General features: G+C 56.2%; 1 protein-coding gene across 6 annotated transcripts in view; it reads left to right on the top strand.

Annotated features, from left to right (window-relative positions):
• Nucleotides 1-22,126, top strand: part of CRHR1 (corticotropin releasing hormone receptor 1) — a 55,314-nt gene that overhangs the window by 28,010 nt on the left and 5,178 nt on the right. Inside the window, exons 3-12 of one of the 6 annotated variants that reach the window (XM_054458852.2) lie at nucleotides 4,017-4,136; nucleotides 8,909-8,994; nucleotides 16,759-16,865; nucleotides 17,637-17,757; nucleotides 17,966-18,119; nucleotides 18,429-18,489; nucleotides 20,701-20,773; nucleotides 21,015-21,100; nucleotides 21,277-21,412; nucleotides 21,570-21,611. In XM_054458852.2, coding sequence (XP_054314827.1) covers nucleotides 4,017-4,136; nucleotides 8,909-8,994; nucleotides 16,759-16,865; nucleotides 17,637-17,757; nucleotides 17,966-18,119; nucleotides 18,429-18,489; nucleotides 20,701-20,773; nucleotides 21,015-21,100; nucleotides 21,277-21,412; nucleotides 21,570-21,611 — 986 coding nt within the window. Of the gene's footprint in view, nucleotides 1-4,015; nucleotides 4,137-8,066; nucleotides 8,995-16,758; nucleotides 16,866-17,636; nucleotides 17,758-17,965; nucleotides 18,120-18,428; nucleotides 18,490-20,700; nucleotides 20,774-21,014; nucleotides 21,101-21,276; nucleotides 21,413-21,569; nucleotides 21,612-22,126 lie in introns of those variants that run through there. The other 5 variants (XM_063657010.1, XM_054458855.2, XM_054458854.2 and 2 more) reach the window with 5 other exon arrangements.

The raw sequence follows: 22,126 nt of genomic DNA, 5'->3' as shown, positions 1-22,126 counted from the left end.
ACAGCCGACTGGGAAAATACCTCCACCTGCCAGGAAAGCAGAAGAGGTCAGGCTTTTGTGGCACTGGGACTGGAGGGAGGGGACATTGGCCCAAGAATCAGAAGGTCCTTGAGGTCCTTATAGCCATCAAGCTGAGTGACACAGAAACTGGCTTCCTGCCTTCTCCCCTTCCCAGCTAGGGGATGGACACCCTCTCTGTCCCCAGCACCTGTGAAATGATCTTTCTCTCTGCCTCCTTCTCCTGACTTTCCGCCTGCCTCTCCCTATTTCTTCCTTAGTGTCTTCTTCTCCCTCTTCTTTCCTCTGTCTCCCCACCTCTGTCCTGGCCCACTTGGCCTCCCACCTCCCTCCCTCTCTGCCTGTTTTCTCCTCCTCATTGTAGTCTGGTGGCTTAAATGAGTGGCATGAATTAAGTCATGCGAAGCGCCTCTCACAGTGCCTGGTGTATATTATAGTAGTGTCCAACAAATGTTCCCCCTCAAGTCCTATACACAGTTTCCCTTCTGAGGCCTTGTCCCTACCGGATCCCAGGGACCCCCCCACTCTCCTCCTCCCTGGACTCAGGTCCGCAGGAGGCAGGATGGCGATCTGAAATCCTTGTGGGGATTTCAGACACAGAGACACTAAGGCCCAGAGAGGGCAGGACCCCGAGGCGTTGTGGGAAGGCACCAAGCCCACAAGGCAGTCCCAGGCTGGAAAGTCCAGTGGACAGTGCCAACTGGCCAGGAGCGTGGCGCCTGAGGCCCTGTCCTGCTGCTTCCTCCCTGCCCTTGACCTCTAGGTCCCCTCCCTTCTAACTCCACTCCGCGGCTGAGGCCCTTGTGCCTTTGGCCACGCCCGCCCGCCCCCGCCCCACCCCCACCCCCAGCCCCTGACCCAGCAGGAGCGCTGAACTTTCACTCAGGGAAGGGGAAACTTTGTCTCCTCGCCCCTTTTCATTTGGCTTCTCCTCCCCGTTCTTGCAGCCTCTCTCTCCCTTTCCTCCCGTCTCACACAGACTTTCACTTCCTTCCGGGACTTTCTGGGCTCTTAATGTAAAGGTCGCCACCGATGCTGTGTCCCCAGCGCCCCCTCTACGCATCCTTATGAGCTGCGGGGGCCAGGAGGGAGGGCGAGGCGCGGCGCTGCTGGGGAACTGGAGTCGCAGCTCTACGATCGAGGGGCAGCTGCCCAGATCAGGGCCAGCTGTGCAGCTGTGGGCAGCACCCTGAGCTGGCATCAAAAGATGAGCATTGAAAATCCACTCCCGTCTCAGTATCTTTGGTTACTGATTGTCTTGGAATAAGCCATTTGACCACTTTGGCCTCAGTTTTCTTATCTGTAAAACAAGAGAGAATTAGCACCCATGGTGGCATAGTAGGTGGCTGGGAACCATACCACAGAGGAGGGGCAAATGGCTTCTGACCTGCCCACCCCTTGAAGGTTTCCATGTCCCTGGCCAGCTGTGGATGGGGTCAGGCCTTTGGTTAGAGCCCTCAGAGCTCCCAGCAGTGGCCGGTGCAGGTCCCCTAGGCCAGAAGGCCCATCCTGAGTGGCTGGCTTCTGCCTCGGCTCTGGCCTGGTCCTGGCTGTGGCTGGTGCCCAGTCCTTTCCTGCCCTCCGTGCCTTGCGAAAGCAAGGTGCAAGAAGACTGGCCGGGGAAGGGAAGAAGGGAGGGCAGGGGCCACACTGACGGAGAGGGTGTGTTCCGTGTGTTCATTCCAGACGCTGCCACATGGAACATTACATTTAAGCCTAGCTCACTAGATACTGTGGATGAATGAGTGAGGAGTGAATGAGCAAGCTACTGAGGAAGGTACAATGGTGCCATTAAATGAGACGGCATATGTCATGCAGCTGACATGTGCCTGGCACACAGTCAGCCCTCAACAAACGCTGCTCCCTTCCTGCTGCCCCCTTAACTGTCCCTCACCCCCTGTGACTGACTCACAATGTGGCGTAATGGAAAGAGCACTAGATTTAGAGTCCAAAATACCTGCCTATGAGTCTTGGTTCTTTCACCCATTGACCCATGACCTTAGAAAAGTCACCTAACTTCCCTGGGCCTCAATTTCTTCATCTGTAAAAAGGAAATAATGACATTGCCGGATGTATGAAGATCAAACGAAATAGATGAAGAGCTTTGAAACAGCAGGGCATGGCCTCTATACCATCCTCCCCTCCCCACGGCCACATGCTTCCAGCTCTCCCCCCAAGTCCCTGTCCCCGGGCTCAACACTGTCAGAAGGATCCAGGACAGGTTAAAATCCCAGCCTGGCACGCCCTTGCCTCGGATGGCCCCGCTTCATCACTCCACTGCTTCCACCGCCACTCCGTGATCACATTCACAGAGACTCCGCTGTGGCACAGCACCTGGGCTTGGCCCACTCCAGCCGCCTGGCCCGCAGTCACCTCGTGTCCATTAAGCCCCAATCCAGATTTCTTTCTCTTTCAATTAAGCCACTTGGCCTGAAGGCCTCTGCCCCTTGAGTCCTGATTTGCACAAATGCCCTATGAATAGCTTTGATTAGAAAGAAAAACCAGCATTTGGTACAAGTGCTGCTCGGCACTGCCCTGAGTCCAACAGGGAAAGGGAGCCAATTTAACCCAGTGCTGTTTCCTGAGAGATTGGGGACAAGCTAATTTGGGGAGGAGATGGCAGGCAGCCCCAGCCAGGGCTTGGCAGCTGCTAAGGCCTCGGCCCAAGCCTGAAGAGGCTGCCCCCACCCGCGCTGGTTCATGGTTCCTGGCCCTCCCTGGCTTGTCTGTCCACTCTTGTGCCAATTCTAGGTTATTAACCTGGGGACATTGGGCCTCAAAAGGACTGGTGTGCCAGCCTAACTCAGAGGGAGGCACTAAAAGGCAGGGAAAGAAGGGGCAGCCTCAGGGGGGGTGCCAGGACTGTGCCAGCCCCCATCCTTTGGAGGCCATATCCACCCTCCCCTCCTGAAGTGTCACTGGGCCTCAGTTCTGCCCCAACATCCTCTCTCGCGCGCGTGCTCTCTCTCTTTCCTCCAAAAAGCAAATATTTGGAAGGGGCCTTTGACATCTTCTTTCTAGTTCAGATGTTTATATCTCTTTGAGTCACAGACCCCTTTGAGAATCTAATGAAAGCCATGGGCCCATTTCCCCATTAAAATGCATGTATACACCAATATTTTCATTACATTCAGGGTCTCTGCGAACTGTTGAAGTTTCCAGTGGGCTGAGATTAAGAATTTCTGATCTGGTTCAACCACTTTATTTTATTATAGATGAAGATAAGACACTAAGGCCCAGAGAGGGCAAGTGACTTGCCTGTGATCTCACAGCAAATTAGTGGCACAGCCCATTCTGAAGCCATGGGCCCAGACTCCCAGTTCAGTGTCCTTTCCACTCCCCCAGATGGTGTCTCCCTCCCTTTCTTCCCCATAGCTCACTTCTCCGTCAATCCTGTCCTGGGGCCCTGCACAGAACAAAGTACACACGACGTATGGTCAGTAAGTGTGGTTAACAGGCCAGCCGGAAGAAGGAACAGGCCAGCCGGAAGGAGGGCCAACTTCATTTAGCTGGTTCTTCCCTGCAGGGCCAGAGTAGATGTGGTTTGATTGCAGAGACATGTGAGGGGCTGGATCAGTGGTTGGATGGGCCTGTTCCAGGGTGTTCCTGTGACGTCTCAGAGCTCCAGGCTATCACCATGTGAGGGACCAAGAGAAGTGTCCTTAGGCTACAGAGCAGGGGACCAGAAGCATGCCCAGGCTTCCTCTAAATGCCAGGACCTTAGCTTTTAACACCACCTCCAGCCATCTCTGTTCCTCCCCTGCTCTGGAACCCATGCTGGCTCCCTAGTACCATAGCATCAGATTCAGATTTCTTCCCCTTGTGTCTTCTTTGCATAGGATGAGCTCATTTCTGTACTGGTCATTGTTGTCATCCTGTCCCTAGTTGGTGTGAGTGGGAACAAGTGGGGAGGTGGGCAGAACTCTGGAATGTCCTCTGCCTGCCTGGGGCCTTGTCTGGATATCTTGCTGTGCCTTACCAGCCGTCTCTGCCCCCAGGACTGCAGTGCAACGCATCCGTGGACCTCATTGGCACCTGCTGGCCCCGCAGCCCTGCAGGGCAGCTAGTGGTTCGGCCCTGCCCTGCCTTTTTCTATGGTGTCCGCTACAACACCACAAGTAAGGAAGAAGTGGAGGGTGGACCATCTGCTGGGAGGTGGGACAGGATGGGGAGAGCTTGGAGGTGGGGGAAGTAAGAATAACGATGACAATGACAGTAATACCTCTTGTGGGGATTGCCCCTGTTTTCCAAAGGTCAGCGCTGTATTCTCCTGGGTGCCCTGTGCTCATTACTGGTGATTCTCATAACACCCTTGCAAGACACTATCACGCCTCCTATAACTAAGGCCCCTGGGGCTCAGGGAGGTTAGGGAACTTGCCCCATTGGCAGCTGGTAAGGGGTGAAGCTGGAATTTGCATCCACATCTGTCTGGCACTTTCTTCTGCCATTAAACTTCAGGTTAGTCTGTTTGAGCCTACTGTAATACCATGAAGCAGGGCAGGAATCATCAGAGCCCCAGCTGTGTGGATAAGAACCCTGGGTCGAGAGGTTCTGAGGCCTACCCCGGGCCCTCCAGCCAGGAGGCAGGGGACCCAGAGTTTTAGATGCACAGGCACAGGCTCAACTTGCATCCTGGATTTGTAGGTGGAGTGGGGACGGGACGGGGTTGACCCAGGGTCCGTCGGATACTTGATCCTCATGTAAACACCTGGCTCCCTGGAGGCCTGAAACCCCCCACGGCCGGGCTTTGCAGCTCCGTGCTATTCTGCCTGCCACTCTCAGAATTAATTTGCTCTCCCTTGTCAATGAGTCAGGTACCTGCTTATCAAGAGAGCAACAGCTGCGGGCCAGGGGCCCTAACCTACCTGAGGGGAGGCTGGGGGCCTGATCCCTGCAATTGGGGCCTCCTGTGTGCACCCTTGGGTCCTGGTGGTCTTGAACTCAGAGTCCCAAGAGGGCACAGGGGTGAGCCCAGACACCATGTAGTTTACTTCAAGACTCACTGTGTGACCTCCCAGCACATTGTTGCACCTCCTCTGGCCCTCAGCCCCTCATCTGAGGATGGAGAGGGCTGGATGGCTTGGCTTCTAAGATGTCTTCCAGCTCAAAACCCCCTAATTCCTTCTCCTGCCCCTCTTTCCTCTACCAGATGGATTTGGGGGTTAAGGTTGGGGGCTACAGCAGAGGAGTGGGAAGACCCAGCCAGAGAGTGACCCAGGGAGTGACCTGGGAGGCCAGGGCAGGGCAGGAGGCTGGGGCAGCCAGATCTAGCAGCCTCGTGTGTCTGTACCATGTCCTGGCCATGGGAGGGACTCGGGAGAGGGAGAAGACACACTGGGAGGGGCTTGGGGACCAAGGGGAGGAAGTGCAGAAAGGAAGAAGGGCCTCTTGGCCAGGTCAGTCCAAGGGGTGCACAGTTGGCCAGCCCCCAATATAGTCAGGCCCATTTTGTAATAAGGAAATTGAGGCACAGAGAGGCTAATAACCTATTAGAGGTCACAGAGCCTGGAGGCAGGGTCACAGCCCAGGGACGATAACTCTCACAATGCTGGGGGCTCAGTCCTTCTGGAGCCCCTAGGAAGGAGGCAGCATCTGCACATCAGAGGAGCTTCCAGGAGGAGGCAGCAGTTCCTGTCATGTCCACTTCCAGAGTGATTCTCGTGTCTGGCCCTACCTGCCCCCACTCCCCAGCGCCACTGCCCAGCCTCAGTTTTCAGATCTGAGTCACTACTTCACTTGGAATCCACTCTGCTGTGGCCTCCGCGGTCAGGCCCGTGCTCTTGGGTGGGGCCGGCCAGGCTGTCTGTGCTCATGGCCCTGTCGCCCTTTGCAGCCAGCCCTGGCCACCCCCCATGAGTTCCCTCTACTCCCGTTGCAAAGGGTTACTTGACATGCTCCAGATAAACATTTTCAGCCCTCAGTGCCTGGGCACACAGTTCACTTGCTGGCCCTGCCTGAAGTGGCAGCCAGGAGTCCTAGGTTCTCATTCCAGCTGCATATGCAGCTGGTTAAGGAGCCCTTGGCACAGACCTTCTGTGGGCCTCAGTTTCTCCAACTGCAGAATGGGTGGAAGGATTGAGTGTGGTGCTCTCTAGGCTCCCCCACGCTTCCCTCTGTGATCCCAGGAAAGGAGCTGGGGTGATGGCTCCTCGACATGGGGTTAGTCTGTGAGGGCAGGGCTGGAAGACCCCTTTCCAGGTGCCCCCAGCGCCAGATGAGGTGGAGCACGCCCGTGCAGTCAGTCGCAAGTGGGTACCCAGAGCTGCACCTCATCATTAAGCACTAATTAATCCATTTACTGATGAGTTGCTGCCAGGACTTCTAGGCCTTCTCCCTAATGCCCTCCCTCCTGCTGCATCCGATCTTCAAAGGGATGGGAAGCATTTCCAAAAATATCCATTTTCCCGTGATTCTTCGGGAGGACTGCTCAGCTCAGCAATTAAAGACAAGGAGGTCGCATCCTCCCTGGCAACGGCTCCCTGCTTGTTGGGCCTGCTTTCTTTCAGATCACCGCCTTTCTCCCCATCAAAGCCTGCTCCCTCTGGGTGACCCAGCCTCTGGTGGGACTCCTGACTCTCCCCAACATGTCAAGGGGGGCAAGGGTGTTGAGCAAAGGGGGTTCCTCCCACAATATCCACCGGTACCCTTTGATGGGGACAAGTGACACGCTCTGAGTCTCATGTAAGGTTATATAAATACAGCTCCAAGACAATAATAATAAAAATAACAGCCAACATCACATGCCAGGTACAGTTCCAAGCACCTTGTGCATGTTAACTAAAAATACTCAACTCTTGATGTAGGAGCCGCTATTCAGATGCTCTAACTTACAGAGGAGGAAGCTGACAGGTTTCAGGATTTGCCCAAGGTCACACAGCTAGTGGAAGGTAGTGCCAGGATTTGACCCTAGGCTGTCTGGGTCCAGGGGCCACGCTCTTAGCACTACTCCATGCTGCCTCTTAACTCAAGAACCACCCCACCCCATCTCACCACCCCCGAGCCCCTTCCAGCCAGATCTCTGTCCCAAAGCCCCAATCCCTGGAGGTATTTCAGAGCAGCCTCTGGTCCCGGGACTTCCCAGCCATGGCAGAGACACTGGTTTCCCCTGGTTCCTCGCCTCGCCCTCCCCTCAGACCTCCATGAAAACCCACTGGGTGAGCCTCAGCCCTCTGGTAACTCATCCCTCATTTGGCAGTTAGGAGAGAATCAGCAGCCTCTTCACCAACTCTGCTCAAGGGCCTGAGGCTCCTTGTGGTCCACTGACATGGAAGAGCTTTAAAAATCCATTTAGCCAGATCTCCCACTGGCCAGCTGTAGCTGAGCAGCTCCTCAGCAGGGGGACCAGGGAGGGGAATGGAGGGCAGTGGAGGGAGAGAGGAGGAGAGGTCACGTCTACCTTTCAGCCCTGGAGGCCAGGACGGGCTCCCTATCATCACCTTCTTGTCCTGATGCTGCCAGCAAAGGCAGCTCCCAGGCTGGATGGTCCCTTGGGGATCAGCCAGTCCAGCCCCTCCTTTTATAAATGAGAAGGGGTCCCCAGAGGTCAGTCATGCAGCACGGCAGCATCTCAGCTGGTCCCAGGGCCCCAGCCTCTAGATCCTCACAGGGTTCTGCCCCATGGGGCTCCAGACTCAAGGACTGGGACTCCAGCAGCTTTCCCAGCCCTCTTCCAGCCCCAAGGGCCAGTGGGAGCCACAGGAAGGCCTACAGTGAGGGAGGCTCCAGGGGAGATACTCAGGGCTTCATTTCTCTGCCAGGCAGTTCTGCCTGAAGTCAGAGCCAGAATTAACTCAAGGAAGCATGTTTAGAGCTACTGATGCCAGAGGCCAGGTACAGGGTGGGGTGGGGCGACCTCTGCCAGCAGAGAAGATGAGATGGAATTTCGAACTCACGCTGCCCCTTCCCAGCTGGGTTTTAGGACCCTGGAGCTCAAGCCTGGTAGGCATGAAGGAGGGTGAGGGGAACACGTTGAGCAGCTCTGCCCATCCCAGGGCCCTAAAGCCAGGCATCAATTCAGCTCACAGGGCCCCTCCCCATCTCCTTCGAAGGTGACAGGTTCTGGGCCACAGTCCAGGCTGGTGGCTGCACAAACCTCCATATGTCCCTGGGCCACTCTCCTGCCTTCTTCCTTGAGTGACATGGGCCAGGCTAGGAGCAGCTGTGGCAGACCTGAGTGATGACATCTCCCCACACACGCCTGTCACCTGTCATTTTCTGTCCAAGAGACCTCCACCATGGATGTTCCCCCCACCCACCGACCACGACCTTCCAACACAGGCCCGCTATGGGGAAGTGCCACCATGGGGACCTTCCCCAAGATCTTCCCCGTGAACTCTGAGCCCCCATGTGCAGCACGGCCAGTGAGGACCTCCACGGCAGCCTCTGTGAGATGACTCTACCACAAGAAGCCCTGTCATGCCACCCGCCACGTGAGCTGTCACTGCATACCCTTCCACCGTGTCACGCCCAGCCTCATGAAAATTGACTCATGAGGTCTCACCATTTTTTTGCTGTCTTGCAAGACCCCTGAAAAGGAGATTTCTCAGAAGAGCACCTACCCGTCATCTGCCATCACATAACGACTTGCAAAGAAACAGCCCAGGGAGCTGGCCAAGCTTGTCCACGGGCCAGTCCTGTGGGCAGGTTCTTGCCAGCTTGAGTGGGCAGAGCCAGGGGAGCCACCAACCCCTGCTGGAGGCCAATGGGCAGAAAGAGGCAGGAAGATGGGGGTGGTAAGGAAGCCCCTCTCCCCAGCTTCACTTCACAGCACCCAGCCAGCAGGTGCCTGTGCTGGCCATCTACAGATCCATCTACGCATCCATCTGGGCCAGGATGGTCAGGCAGGGGCCCGGGCTGCCCCGCCATCACTGCCTCTCTCTTCCTTTTCCAGACAATGGCTACCGGGAGTGCCTGGCCAATGGCAGCTGGGCCGCCCGCGTGAATTACTCCGAGTGCCAGGAGATCCTCAATGAGGAGGTGAGGCTGAGCCAAACAAGGCTGCCCATATGGAGGGGGGTCCAAGGTCCCCAGCAGAGTTTTGTGCCTGCTACTTGGAGTCAGGGAGCCAGAGGCTAATGTCAAGGCCCTGCCCTAGCGAAGTTGACTGGGGAGTTGGAGCTGTCGACTTGGAAATGGCCCATGAGCAGGTGCCCTCGAGGGCAGGCTGGACCAGTGGGGCACTGGACAGGATCTGATGGTGATGAGATGGGTCCTTGTTCCTTCCTTCCTTCTCCCTGTGCTCATCGGGCAGCCGCTTGCACTGGTCATGGGACTGTCAGGACTGTCCTGGGGGTGCAAAGGGAGACCAGACTCAGTCACAGGAGTCCCACCCTTTTCCACCACACACGCCTGAGAGATACATCCAGTTCCAGCCACAGGGCTGTATGGGAACCAGGGACGGGATGGAGGTAGCAGTGCAGTTTGAAAAAGCCCTTGGAAAGCCTCTTAAAATGTTAAATGTTTTTGAGCAGATATTGCTTACGCAGAACTCAGAAGGTACAAATGGGAATACAATGTCCCCTCCCACCCCGTCCCCAGCCACTGGATTCCCTCCCAGAGGCAACCATTTTGCCAGTTTCATAAGTGTCCTTCCAGAGACATTCTCCGCATACACGAGTAATTATGTATACATATTCTTTTTTGTTTTTACCTGAATGTTGCATATTATACACACTGTCTACACCTTGCTTTTTTCATATAATCATCTATCTTAGAGATGGTTCCATATCAGTACATAAAGAGCATCTTCATTCTTTTTGTATTTGCATAATATCACAAAATGTACCATAATTTATTTAAACCAGTGTTTATTCTCAGTCTTCAGTTATTACAAACGGTGCTGCAATGAATAATCTTTGAAGGGTGATATTTGGCAGAGGCACAAATATATCTATCCTGGAGCTGCTGCTGCCCTTGGTCTCTCCCACCTCGTCTCCTTTCCCACCCGACGCTTTCTCCCTCGGTGCTGAGGAAGGCGGGGGTCAAAGGGCAGAAGGGGGGACACCCCAGGCTGTCCGAAGGCCAGGGCTTCTGATTGTGGAAGAGAGAGACTGACCTAAACAGTCCCAAGAATCCCATCGCCTAAAGATCAGAGCTGGAAGGGACTGTGGAGACTCTCCCTCCCATCTTGCGGTTCCCAGACTTGCCTGGTTATAAGAATCGTCCAGAGGCAGATCACCTGAGGTCAGGAGTTCAAGACCAGCCTGTCCAACATGGTGAAACCCCATCTCTACTAAAAATACAAAATTAGCCGGGTGTGGTGGCACACACCTGTATTCCTAGCTACACAGGAGGCTGAGGCAGGAGAATCACTTGAAACCAGGAGGCGGAGGTTGCAGTGAGCCGAGACTGTGCCATTGCACTCCAGCCTGGGCAAAAAGAGCGAAACTCCATTTAAAAAAAAAAAAGTGGGGCCAAGTGCGGTGGCTCACGCCTGTAATCCTAGCACTTTGGGAGGATGAGGCGGGCAGATCATGAGGTCAGGAGATCGAGACCATCCTGGCCAACATGGTGAAACCTCATCTCTGCTAAAAATACAAAAATTAGCGGAGCATGGTGGCGCATCCCTGTAACTGCAGCTACTCAGGAGGCTGAGGCAGGAGAATCACTTGAACCAGGGAAGCAGAAGTTGCAGTGAGCCGAGATTGCGCCACAGCACTCCAGCCTGGCGACAGAGCAAGACTCTGTCTCAAAAAAAAAAAAAAAAAAAGGAATCTCCCAGAGCACTTGTCCAAATACAGGTCCCAGGGCCACATCCAACACTTAAGAAATCACACTGTCCAAGGAGGACCTGGGAATCTGTGTCTTTCATGAGTGCCCCAGGGGAGCCTTCTGATGAGGCAAAAGTGAGAAATCTAATCTAGTGCAACCCGTTCACATTACAGATGGGGAGACTGGGGCCCAGAAAAGGGGAATGATTCACACAAGGTCACGTGGCTCTTGGAGATTCCTTTTTTTTTTTTTTTTTTTTTTGTGAGACAGAGTCTTGCTCTGTCGCCAGGCTGGAGTGCTGTGGCGCGATCTCGGCTCACTGCAACCTCCGCCTCCCTGGTTCAAGTGATGCTCCTGCCTCAGCCTCCTGAGTAGCTACGATTACAGGGATGCACCATCATGCTCGGCTAATTTTTGTATTTTTGGCAGTTAAGTCAGAGCCTGGAACCCGGGGCTTTGGAGCCCAGGCTCTGCTTTGCCCACTGCCACGTACCTGGCGTGAAACAAAGTTAACGGAGAAAGAATCACTTTCCTTCACCTGTAGCTCCCACTCCGGCCCAGCAAGCTTTGGTTAGACCCACCCCTGGCTTCCTGGCCTCAAGTCACTGAGCTAACGCGGGGCTCTGCTGTCTCCTTCCAGAAGCTACGGCTAGGTCAATGCCTAGCTTAAAAGACTCATTTCTTCCACGGTGCTGCTCTGGCAGGGCAAGGGGCTGCCTGGCATCTCAGATCCCACAGGCCAGAACTTTGGGTGGCACTCAAGGCTGGGGTGGGTTGGTCAGGCTCCCTGATGATCTGACCTGAGCAGGGAAAGCCCTCAGCTTGCTAAGCCCCCACACAGAGAGCCCACCTGGGAAGTCCTGGGATTGGGAGGGGGCTCCTCCTGGACTGGGGGAAGGAGGTGGGGTTCTAGGTTAGGGGACGTAGTTGGGCCAGAGGAGATGGCCTTGGCTGGTGGGGTGGGAGTGGGCAAGACCATTCAGGGATGTGGGGAGCCCGTAGCCTGGCACACAATAGAGGAGGTGGGAGGAAAGGAAACAGGGCTGGTGCTCAGAAGAGCGGGTCAGTGCTGTCAGTGACTCAGGACCACACGCCATTGCAGAGAGGGATGGTGTCCAGGAGGCCCAGCTAAGCCACGAGGTCAGGCTGCAGGCCGCACTGTCTGTCCCAGCTTCATGCCCTGCACTCAACCCTCCCGAGGGTCAGGGCGGGGTCTTCCTCGTTCACCTGTCTCCCTGCTCTAATGTAAGCCCCTTCTTTTCAGTTGGCTGATGGAGACACTTGGCGGTCCCCATTTTCTCCAGCACCCTTCAAAAGCCCAAGGGCAGTAGGTTAGCCACCCTCAGCCTGCCCTGCAATGCCCACCCCTGCCAGGACAGGGGTCTCTCCCTCTGTCCACCAGCAGGATTAGGACAAGGAAGAGGATCGGGAGCCCGGTCTCATCAGCCCCCTCTTTGCATTGCAGTGGCAATAGCATGGACCTTAGGGTTTGGGTTTCAACGCGAACCTGCTGCATGACCTTGAGGAGGCAACTTAACCTCACCAAGTTCCCAAAAATGGTGGCCAGGAATTCAGATCTCTGCCTTCTGGGGATGGAAGGGTGGTGTTGGCCTGTCTTGGCATATGGGAGACGTTTCATTCACCTGCCGCCCCCTGTCTCTCGTCTCCCCTGTGAGGTCAGGGGAGGTTGTAGTGTACACTTGGGGAAGTGACCCGCCCCACCCCCCAGCCCATCCATGCCTGGCTCTGCCACCTCTTTCCTCTGCAGCCCCTGCTGGCCTGGTGCCTAGCACTCTGGGTAATCGATTAGTTTAATTAGTGAAAATGCCATTCCCTTCTGCCAGCCCCCAGCTTCGCCAGACCCCTCCCAGAACTGCAGAGGAAAGTATCCAATTAATTGAGTGATAGGTTTCTCAGCTCTGGGCCTGGGCTAAGCCCTAATTAAGCTCCAGCGCCCTGGGGTATTGCAGATAATGGATTCGCAGAAGTCTGCCTGTGAAATGGGACTTGCGAGGGCACCCCAAGGCCAGGCACCCCAGGAGATCTGCCCACAGCCAGCACCACCAGGGGACAGGTCCCCAACTGTTGCATGCATGGCTGGCCCGGGGATGGCACTGAGCCCCCAGCACCACCCCTACACCTGCTGCCTGTATCAGCACCCTCTCCTCCCCCCACCACCTCCCGCTACTACTGTTCACTCCCTTCCCCACCGTCCGACCTTCCCCCACCCACCCGACACTTGCACACACTCTATCCCCTTTCCCCATGCTCTGCTGAGCACAGGAGCCTGGGCCTCAAGCACAGCCTGGGAGGGCACACCATCGTGGGACATGAAATGGACTCTGGGGGTCTGGGTTTGTGGACCAAGGTTCACTGCTCACCGTGTGGGGAGAGGTGAGTGGTGGTTGGACCAGGGCTTCTAAACTGTAAAGGTGCTTTTTCCTAAAACCAAGCTCCAATTGCATGGGCCTGGCGTAGGGCTTACATTCCACTTTCCTCAAGATCTCCGCGTGCTCCTCTGTGTACTGTTGCTGGGCCGGGGCCGCCCTTTGAGGATCGAGGGGCTGGAGTAAGTGCCCACTGCAGGGTAAGAGGAGTAGCTCTGGAAGCCTCAGTGGAGAGGAGGTGCCAGAATGGAGTGAGCACCAGTGGGGAGCTTGGAAGGGAGGTCTCATTGCCACCATCCCAGAGAGGCATCAGGACGGGTCTGGCACTGCAGCACCTGGGACGAGGTGGTGTCCTGCAGAGAGTCCAGTCAGAGTCAGCTGGGCACTAATTGCTTATTCAATTCAGATCACTGAGGGTACAGTGGAGTGGCCTCTGCCAAGTACCACACTGTGCCACCCTCCTTAGGGTGGGTGGTCTTAGGATCTTAGGTCTTAGGTCTGCTGGTCTTAGGTCTCCAGACTGGGTGGAGATGGAGTGCTGGTCAGGGCCCCAGGGGTAGCTGTGCCCATTTGTCCTTCGGACGTCCCAGCTGCTTTGCTGTTATCCTGGCTGTCAGTCGGGGTGTCACTGGCTGTCCCTGGGGGTGCTGCTGACTCTCCTCTCCAGGTGTCACTGGCCACATCTCAGGGTGTTCCTAGGTGCCTCTTAAGGCCTTGCTGTCTCTCTAAATAATGCTGGCCAGAACTCTGGTTGTTATTGGAAATGTCACAGTGTCACTGGCTTCTGTCTGGGTGTTGCAGGATATATTTGTCTCAGGGTATCAGCAGCCATCCCTCAGGCTGTCTCTCCAGCTGTCTTCTCAAGCTGTTTCTCAGGTTGCATCATGCTGATGTGGCCGATGAGAGACAGGGCTTGAACCCGGCCCAGGCCTGACTGCTCAGGGAGGCACACTGAGACTTTGTCCCCCGGGAATGGTTTGGCCTGATTCTCCCTCGGGCGCTTGGAGAAAAGCCCTCGTGAGCGCTATCCTCCTGGCAGGAGGTCCCCCGAGGCTCCTGGGCCCAAAGTGGCACAAGACCACCCCAGAGAGTGCCTCTGCTTTCAATTCCTGCTTGTCCTCCAAGAAATGTCCCAGGCAGCCGGACACCGTGGCTCACGCCTGGAATCCCAGCACTTTGGGAGGCCGAGGCAGGTGGATTGCCTGAGCTCAGGAGTTCAAGACCAGCCTGGGCAACATGGCAAAACCCCATCTCTACCAAAAAATACAAAATATTAGCTGGGCATGGTGGCGCATGCCTGTGATCCCAGCTACTCGGGAGGCTGAGGCAGGAGAATCACTTGAACCCAGGAATCAGAGGCTGCAGTGAGCTGAGATCCTGCCACTACACCACTCCAGACTGGGCGAAAGAGTGAGACTCCATCCCTCCCCCACCCAAAAAAAGAAATGTCCCTGGGAAACAGGGAAAAGAAAAATTTCAAAGCCAGGCAGACCCAGGTTCCAGATGCTGGCTACATGGCATGGCCAATTATTCAGTCTCTTCTACGGGTAGAACTGGGATGAGAGGAGCAGTCTCCAGGGGCAGCTGTGGGAAAGAAAAGCAGTGGCATCTGCAGAGCTCCTGGCACAGTGCTCAGCATACAGCAGGTGCTTAATAGATAACGCCTCCCCACTCCAACCCCAAGGGCCCGGTACGGCCTGTCTCAGGAGTGAGGCAGGGGCCCTGGCAGGCAGCAGTGAAGGGTCTCCCTGCACACTGCGCTCCTCCCGCCCAGCCTGGGCCTGTGAACAAGGCCGGGGTGTCGTGCCATGCTCGGCTCCACACATGCTGTCATTACCCAGGGGCTTCTCAGCATGGATTTGTGGAAAATTTAATAAAATGATATTAAATAGCAGCTCCAGACAGCCTGTGGTGTGTGCATATCTTCTGGAGCCTCCGGATTGGGGCATCTGCTGCCAGGTGCTCAGAGACCCTCCCCACTTGCACGGGTGATAATTACCCTCTCCTCACTCCCCTCTCTGTCTCTCTCTCTCCTGCCTTCGTTTACACCTCCCTGGGTCCTAGTCCTTTGGAGGCTGGAATTGCTAATGTAATTACCTGCCATGTTGCAGAAAGCCTCTGCCTGGAAACCCGCTCCGAGAACAGAGCTTCTGTAGCAGCCTCTGGACCTGAGAGGTTCCCCAATGAGGATGCCCCTTCAGAAGGGCCTTGGTGGCTGGGTGGAACTGGGCATAGGGTCTTGGCTTCTCCTGGGATGCCTGGTGGATAGGGCTGGACTTGATCTCTGGTTTCATGTGGGTTCTGTAATTCCAACAGGAAGGCCTGTGGAGTAGCTCCTGGGTGGCTCTGAGAGGATGATGAGGGCTGTTGTGAGCTCACCGCTTCTCAGCACTTGATGTCACCCGCTTTTGTGCCTCATGATCATTCAGCCCCACCCCAGAGCGTGGAAACGGGGAGGGAGGGAGGTGCAGCCAGGGACCCCTCCCTTCTCAAAGCCACCTGCTTTTCAACACCTGTCTTTCCTTTCTTCACTCACACACTGCTTCGGAGTTCGACTGCGTGTCAAGCTCTTGGTTTCCAGGCCTTGCTTCTTGGGACCTATAGAAGTGTGGATGGGGGCTGTGGTCTTGGGAAGGAGTCTGCAGAGAGCTGGGCATGGGGACCGACCAGTCCCCTATTATGTGCTGGGGACCTGTTTGCAGCCTTCATATCTTGCCAATCTACATGTGCAGGCAAGAGGTGGTTTTGCAGTTGCGCGACCTCCAACGCGTCAACATAACCTCTGTGCTGTTTTCCTACAAAATAAAGCCCAGATGCCCTTCTGGCTCCCCCCACGGGGTTGCCCTGATGGTTTAAGACGATAACAGATACAAAAATTCTTTATAAATAGGAAGGCTTCACCACTCTTGGATCTCAAGATGGCTGTAAAGAGGACAGCAGTGACCTCCATCAGTATATTAAATTCATTAAGAAATAAACCCGGGGAATGTGTTACAGTCCTGGGAGAGGATCCTGCTCACTCTGCATAGATCCCCTTGGGCCAGGGATGGGGAAGGCCCTGGAAAGTGAGTTATGGAGCCTAAGGAGACTTTTCTATGGTTTCTGCTGATTCTGTGGATGCCAGAGCCCAGCAGCTGCCCGGCCCCTCCTCGCTCACAGGAGCAGGCAGCGTTGCAGCAGGAGGGATTTAGGGGCAGCCGAGAATGTGGTGACTCAGTTCAGAAATGGGTGGAGAAGAGAAATCCCAGAAGTTTGGTGTCTCTGCAGCTGAGAGGTCCACCTGCTGTTCTGACCGGGTGGCAGCATGGGTAGATGCTAGTGTGAGGGCGCACCTGTGAGCCGGCCACATGCGCTTGTGCATGCAGAGGGGGAGTCCATGTGGAGTGGGGAATCCCACGTGATGTGGCGATTCAGTTCGACACGACACGGAGCAGTGAACAGAGCATGGGATTCAGGGACAGACAGAGCCTCAAACTGGACGGCGTTGCTCTGCAGCGAGGCCTGACCCTCAGCAGATGCTCAGGAAGGGGGAGTGGCCCTTGAGATCATGACCCGCTCCATCCCAGCCACCGCCAGGCAATGTCCTCACAGAGCAGCTCCCATCCAGCAGAAGGCTCACCTCTGCCCCTCTCTCCCGCTCCAGAAAAAAAGCAAGGTGCACTACCATGTCGCAGTCATCATCAACTACCTGGGTCACTGCATCTCCCTGGTGGCCCTCCTGGTGGCGTTTGTCCTCTTTCTGCGGCTCAGGTGAGAAGACCCAGCACTGCCTCCTCCTGTCCCCAAGCCCTAGAGCAGAAGCAGGGTGGAGAAGTGAGAGGGGCAGCTCTAGGCTGGGGTGGGGGTTGCTGGGAGAGGATGGCAGGGGCTGGCTTATCTGAGAGTCTCAGGTCTCTGGGAACCTCTGGCAGAGCCGCTCTGCCCCCTCCCCAGTAGCTGCTGGAATGGTGGGGAGGGACAAAGCTAGTCTTATGTCACCCATACCCAGGCCAGGCTGCACCCATTGGGGTGACCAGGCAGATGGAGCCCTGGAGGTGGGGGCTCCGTGGAGTGGTGCCCCATTTCAGGTTCGAAGGTACCTGGGCCCCAGCACTACCGCCAAGGATGCAGGTGGCAGAGCCGGGGATGGGGATGGTTGGGATCAGGAGCAGAGCATCAGGGCTGGAGGCTGGGAGCAGGGCTGACCCCTGTGACTGTCCATCCTGGAATGGCAGGGAGTAGAAGGCACCTCCAGGGAAAGCGGGCATCGCCAGGAATCCAGCTGCCCTGGTCCATGGAGCACAGCCTCCATGGAGTGCCAGGCTCTGCCTGGGGCTTATGTCTGGGTGGGCTGCAGGCAGGAAGGGCTCCATGGGGCATTAGGAGAGCCTGGCTGTCACCTCCCTGTGTGACTTGGCCAGTCAGCCCCACCCTGTGCCTCAGTTTCCTCATCTACACATCTGGGCTGGGGTGATGTGGGTGGCCTGCCCCTCATCCTCTTTCTCCTGTCGCTCCCGTCATCCACCCGCCCTGCTGCACCAGGAGCATCCGGTGCCTGCGAAACATCATCCACTGGAACCTCATCTCCGCCTTCATCCTGCGCAACGCCACCTGGTTCGTGGTCCAGCTAACCATGAGCCCCGAGGTCCACCAGAGCAACGTGGTACGTCCTGGCAGGGGAGTGGGGAGCAGGTCATGCCAAGCTCAGGTCAGAGGAGGGGCCCAGGTGGGCCTGCCCTGCAGAGGAGGAGCCCACAGAACAGGAGTGGGATCCCAGGGTATGCCCTGTCCTGCCCGGGGGAGGCCCAGGCCCAGGGTTTGGTGCCGCCCCTGCCCCCCATCATCATCTCTGGTTGGGGGTGGGGTGGCAGGGCTGGTGCAGGTTGGTGACAGCCGCCTACAACTACTTCCATGTGACCAACTTCTTCTGGATGTTCGGCGAGGGCTGCTACCTGCACACAGCCATCGTGCTCACCTACTCCACCGACCGGCTGCGCAAGTGGATGTTCATCTGCATCGGCTGGGGTGAGCTGGGCAGCCACCTCCCCAGCCTGGGCAGTGGCGGCCGCCGGGCTGCCCTCTCCTCCAGACTCAGGCCAGCGGGCTGCGGGGCCTGAGGGATGGAGGTCGGGTTGGGGTGGTAAGGTGTGCACCATAGCCCTCTGCTCCTCTTGGGGGTGGGGGGAAGTAGAAGAAACTTGAAGGAGGTGTGTGAGTTTGAGATCCACCCGGGGTAACCCCAGAACCCCTGGAGCCTGGGCTGCACTGGAGTTCTCCAGGCCCACATCCCCCAGCCCCTGCTGAGGGCTCTGTGACAGCCCATCTCTCCCCCAGGTGTGCCCTTCCCCATCATTGTGGCCTGGGCTATTGGGAAGCTGTACTACGACAATGAGAAGTAAGTCATCTCCTTTCCCTTTCGGACCCCAAGGTTTAGGCTCCCAGCCCAGCTTGGTGACACTTCCCACGGGCATTGGCCATGCTGGCTTTTTCCCCTCAGGACCATGGTTTCTGCATCTATAAAGGGAGAGATCTGGGGGCTGGACTCATTCAGAGGGTCCCTGCCTGTGCTCTGCCTGGGTGGGGCTGGACAAGCAGGACCCAGCCTCCTTTATCTGCCTTGAGCTTACACAGGAAGCAGCCTGGAGCCAGACTGCCCAGGTTCAGAATCGTGGCTCCATCTTTAAATAGCTGTGTGACCTTGGACGGATTACTGCAGTGTGCCTCAGTTTCCTTATCTGTAAAATGGACATGCTACGGCCTCAAAGGGCTGTTGTGAGGTGATATGAGTCCATCTATATTAAGCATTTAGAATAGTTCCTGGCATGTACAGTAAATGCTATATAAATGTGTTCTATTAATATTAAGACATCTTAATAAAAGAGTCCATGAATTTAATAGAAGTGGACCTAGATGATCTCAGAGGCTTCTTCCAGCTCTGAAGTTCTTTGGTTCCTCATGAAATGGACTCAGATGTTTCCAGTCGTGCCTGGAAACTTGATTTCTGCTGCAGTGGAGCTCAACCTTGGCTCACATTAGAATCACCTGGAATGCTTGGAAAAGTACCAATGCCCAGGCTTCACCCCCAGAGAGTCAGGTGTAATTGGTCTGGGGTGTGGCCTGGCACCCAGAATTCTTGAAAACTGCCCAGGTGATTCTAATGTGCAGCTCAGATTGAGAACCACTGAGAGAGAGGGGGGCAGAAAAGGTGGACATGGCTGGCAAGGGAGCCCAGGATCTTCTTTGCCAAACAAGTATTCCCAGGAACCTATCTGACTGACCTGGCGTCCAAGTGGCCTCCACCACAGTGACAAGCCCTCTCCTCCCCCATGGAGGGGAGGGGGCCTACACGGCTTCATTGGGCTGAAAGAGGAGCCTGGAAGATTATCTTGCATGTTTATAAGGTTGACTCCCTCCTGATTCCCTCCTGACTCAGGCTGGCTGAGGCCTTGGGAGGCCGAGGCAGGCGGATCACTTGAGGTCAGGAGTTTGAGACCAGCCTGACCAACATGGTGAAACCCCGTATCTACTAAAAAAAAAAAAAAATACAAAAATTAGCTGGGTGTGGTGGTGCGCACCTGTAGTCCAGCTACTCGGGAAGACTGAGGCAGGAGAATCTCTTGAACCCAGGAGGCAGAGGTTGCAGTGAGCCAAGATCGTGCCACTGCACTCCAGCCTGGGCAACAGAGTGAGACTCCACGAGTCTCAAAAAAGAAAGCAAAACAAAAACTGTTTGGGCTAAAGGAGAAAGTGAGTCTGAGCGGCTCTGAAGCCCCACCTGGTGGTGAAAATTCAACACTGCAACAGAGAGGATCTGGGTGTGAGGAACCAGAAACGAACTTGCAGACCAGAGGCCCAAGGACTGGACCCGGCCCTCAGAAGCTGTGTGTGGCCAGCATGATGTTTTCTGAAAACTCGATTTTGTAGCCAACCTTTAAAAAATCCAAATCTCAATTTACAAATCTCAATTTCTGGCTTAATGAGATCTAGCCACTGGGGGTCTTCATACCCACAAGGACATAAGGGCTTCCAGTTTGTCTGGTCCCCACCCACTCCCCAGGCCTCCCTGGAGCTTGCTGGAGGGACACTTGGGAAAATGCAAAGCAATTACCTCCTGCAGCAGGTAGAACCTGTGCAAATGTTCCTCTCAAGGTCGTTCAGGCTGCGACTGGACAGATTCAGGCTGAGATTGCGAACTGCTGGGTGCCCACTGGGTGACAGGTGTGGTGCCACTCCCACCAGCAGCCCCCCAGAGGGCATGCTGGGCCTCAGCCACAGCCAGGGGACCGTGAGGAGAGCCGAGGATGCAGCCTGCGTGTTGGGCCCATGCCCGTTCCCGGCCACTCAGTCTTTCCCACTCTCTACCTCCTGCCCCGGTGCTGGCTTCCAACTTTGCATCTCATCACAGAGGGTGCTGTCCGTTCTGCAGATAGGACAATTGAGGCATGGCAGTGGGATCAAGTGACTTGACCTTCTGCCAAGGTTGGAATTGGGACATCTACCTCCTGGCCTCCAGCCCCGGTCCTGTCCTGGCCAAGCACTGTCCCTCCCCATGCCACTGAGGCGGACGCAGATGACCCCTCCTCCTCTTTCCTCTGTGGCCTTCTAGGTGCTGGTTTGGCAAAAGGCCTGGGGTGTACACCGACTACATCTACCAGGGCCCCATGATCCTGGTCCTGCTGGTAAGAACCTGGGTAGGGGCAGGAGACAGGGCTCAGTGGGGAGGGGCGATCAGTGCCAACCGTGGACAGAAAGGACCCCTCTGCCTAGAGGTGGGGGCCACCCAAAGAGGGGCCATGGGTCAGAGATGTGCAGGTGCTCATGAGGAGGAAGGAGAACAGCAGGAGCACTGAGGCCAGACCTGAGAAGCCTGGGTCCCCAGCCTCTTGCACACTCCGGCCCGCTGGTGTGTTCAAATTGCAGATCAATTTCATCTTCCTTTTCAACATCGTCCGCATCCTCATGACCAAGCTCCGGGCATCCACCACGTCTGAGACCATTCAGTACAGGTAACCGGGTACCACCTTCCTCAGGCCTCCCCCTGATGAAACCCCTGCTCCCCATGCCTCTCACGTGCCAGAGACCTGCCACTCCCTCCCCCGACCTGGCCCTCTTTGCTGAGCCAGCGGGCAGCCCATCCTGGGGTGGGCTGTAACTCCGAGCCTCCCCACCCGCCCCACCCCAGGAAGGCTGTGAAAGCCACTCTGGTGCTGCTGCCCCTCCTGGGCATCACCTACATGCTGTTCTTCGTCAATCCCGGGGAGGATGAGGTCTCCCGGGTCGTCTTCATCTACTTCAACTCCTTCCTGGAATCCTTCCAGGTACAGCCCTGGAGGGGCACATCAGCACCTCCTTGGGTGGGGATTCTGCCAAGCAGAGGCCTGGAGGGCAGGAGGCCAGGGAGAAGCAAGGGGCAGCCCAGAGGCCGGGTGGGCGACACCTGCGGCCGACCTTTGACACCTCCTCTCTCCTCCCCAGGGCTTCTTTGTGTCTGTGTTCTACTGTTTCCTCAATAGTGAGGTGAGGACCCGGGGGCCCTGCAGCGGGGCTCAGGGCTGCGGGGCCTGTTGGGGCTGGCGATCATCTAGAGCCTTCTCCTCCCCTCCCAGGGCTGCCTCTCTCCCTCCCTGCTCCTCCTAGGTCCCTAGGGGGATGCTGCTGGGAGCCCCAGGCCGGCCCTTCCCACCTGTCCACTCCCACAGTGACAGCCCCCTCCTTTGCTCTCAGAGGCCACTGGCACCAGGCTGGAAGCCAGAGCTCCAGTATCTTTGATGAGCCTGTGAAAACCAGGAAGGGCTGAGCCCTGGGCAGGGGATACGTGTGGGTTGAGGGCAGGGAGCCTTCATGGCAAAGGCCATATGGCGCCTTCGTGTGGGTTAGAAAAGGGTGCCCCTTCCCCAGGACATTTAAGAAACCTGTTCCAACAAATATGCAAAGCAGCCATGTTAAGGTTGTGAGTGTCGTCCCCTACTGAGGACTTCCGTGTACTCAGCTGACCTGCACAGCCGCTTACCTGCACAGCTGCTCGTGGCAGC

This window comes from Pongo pygmaeus, chromosome 19 (assembly GCF_028885625.2).
Source record: "Pongo pygmaeus isolate AG05252 chromosome 19, NHGRI_mPonPyg2-v2.0_pri, whole genome shotgun sequence".
Classification (NCBI taxonomy): domain Eukaryota; kingdom Metazoa; phylum Chordata; class Mammalia; order Primates; family Hominidae; genus Pongo; species Pongo pygmaeus.
The sequence above is the reverse complement of the archived record's forward strand: the minus strand, read 5'-3'. Positions and strand labels throughout refer to the sequence as shown.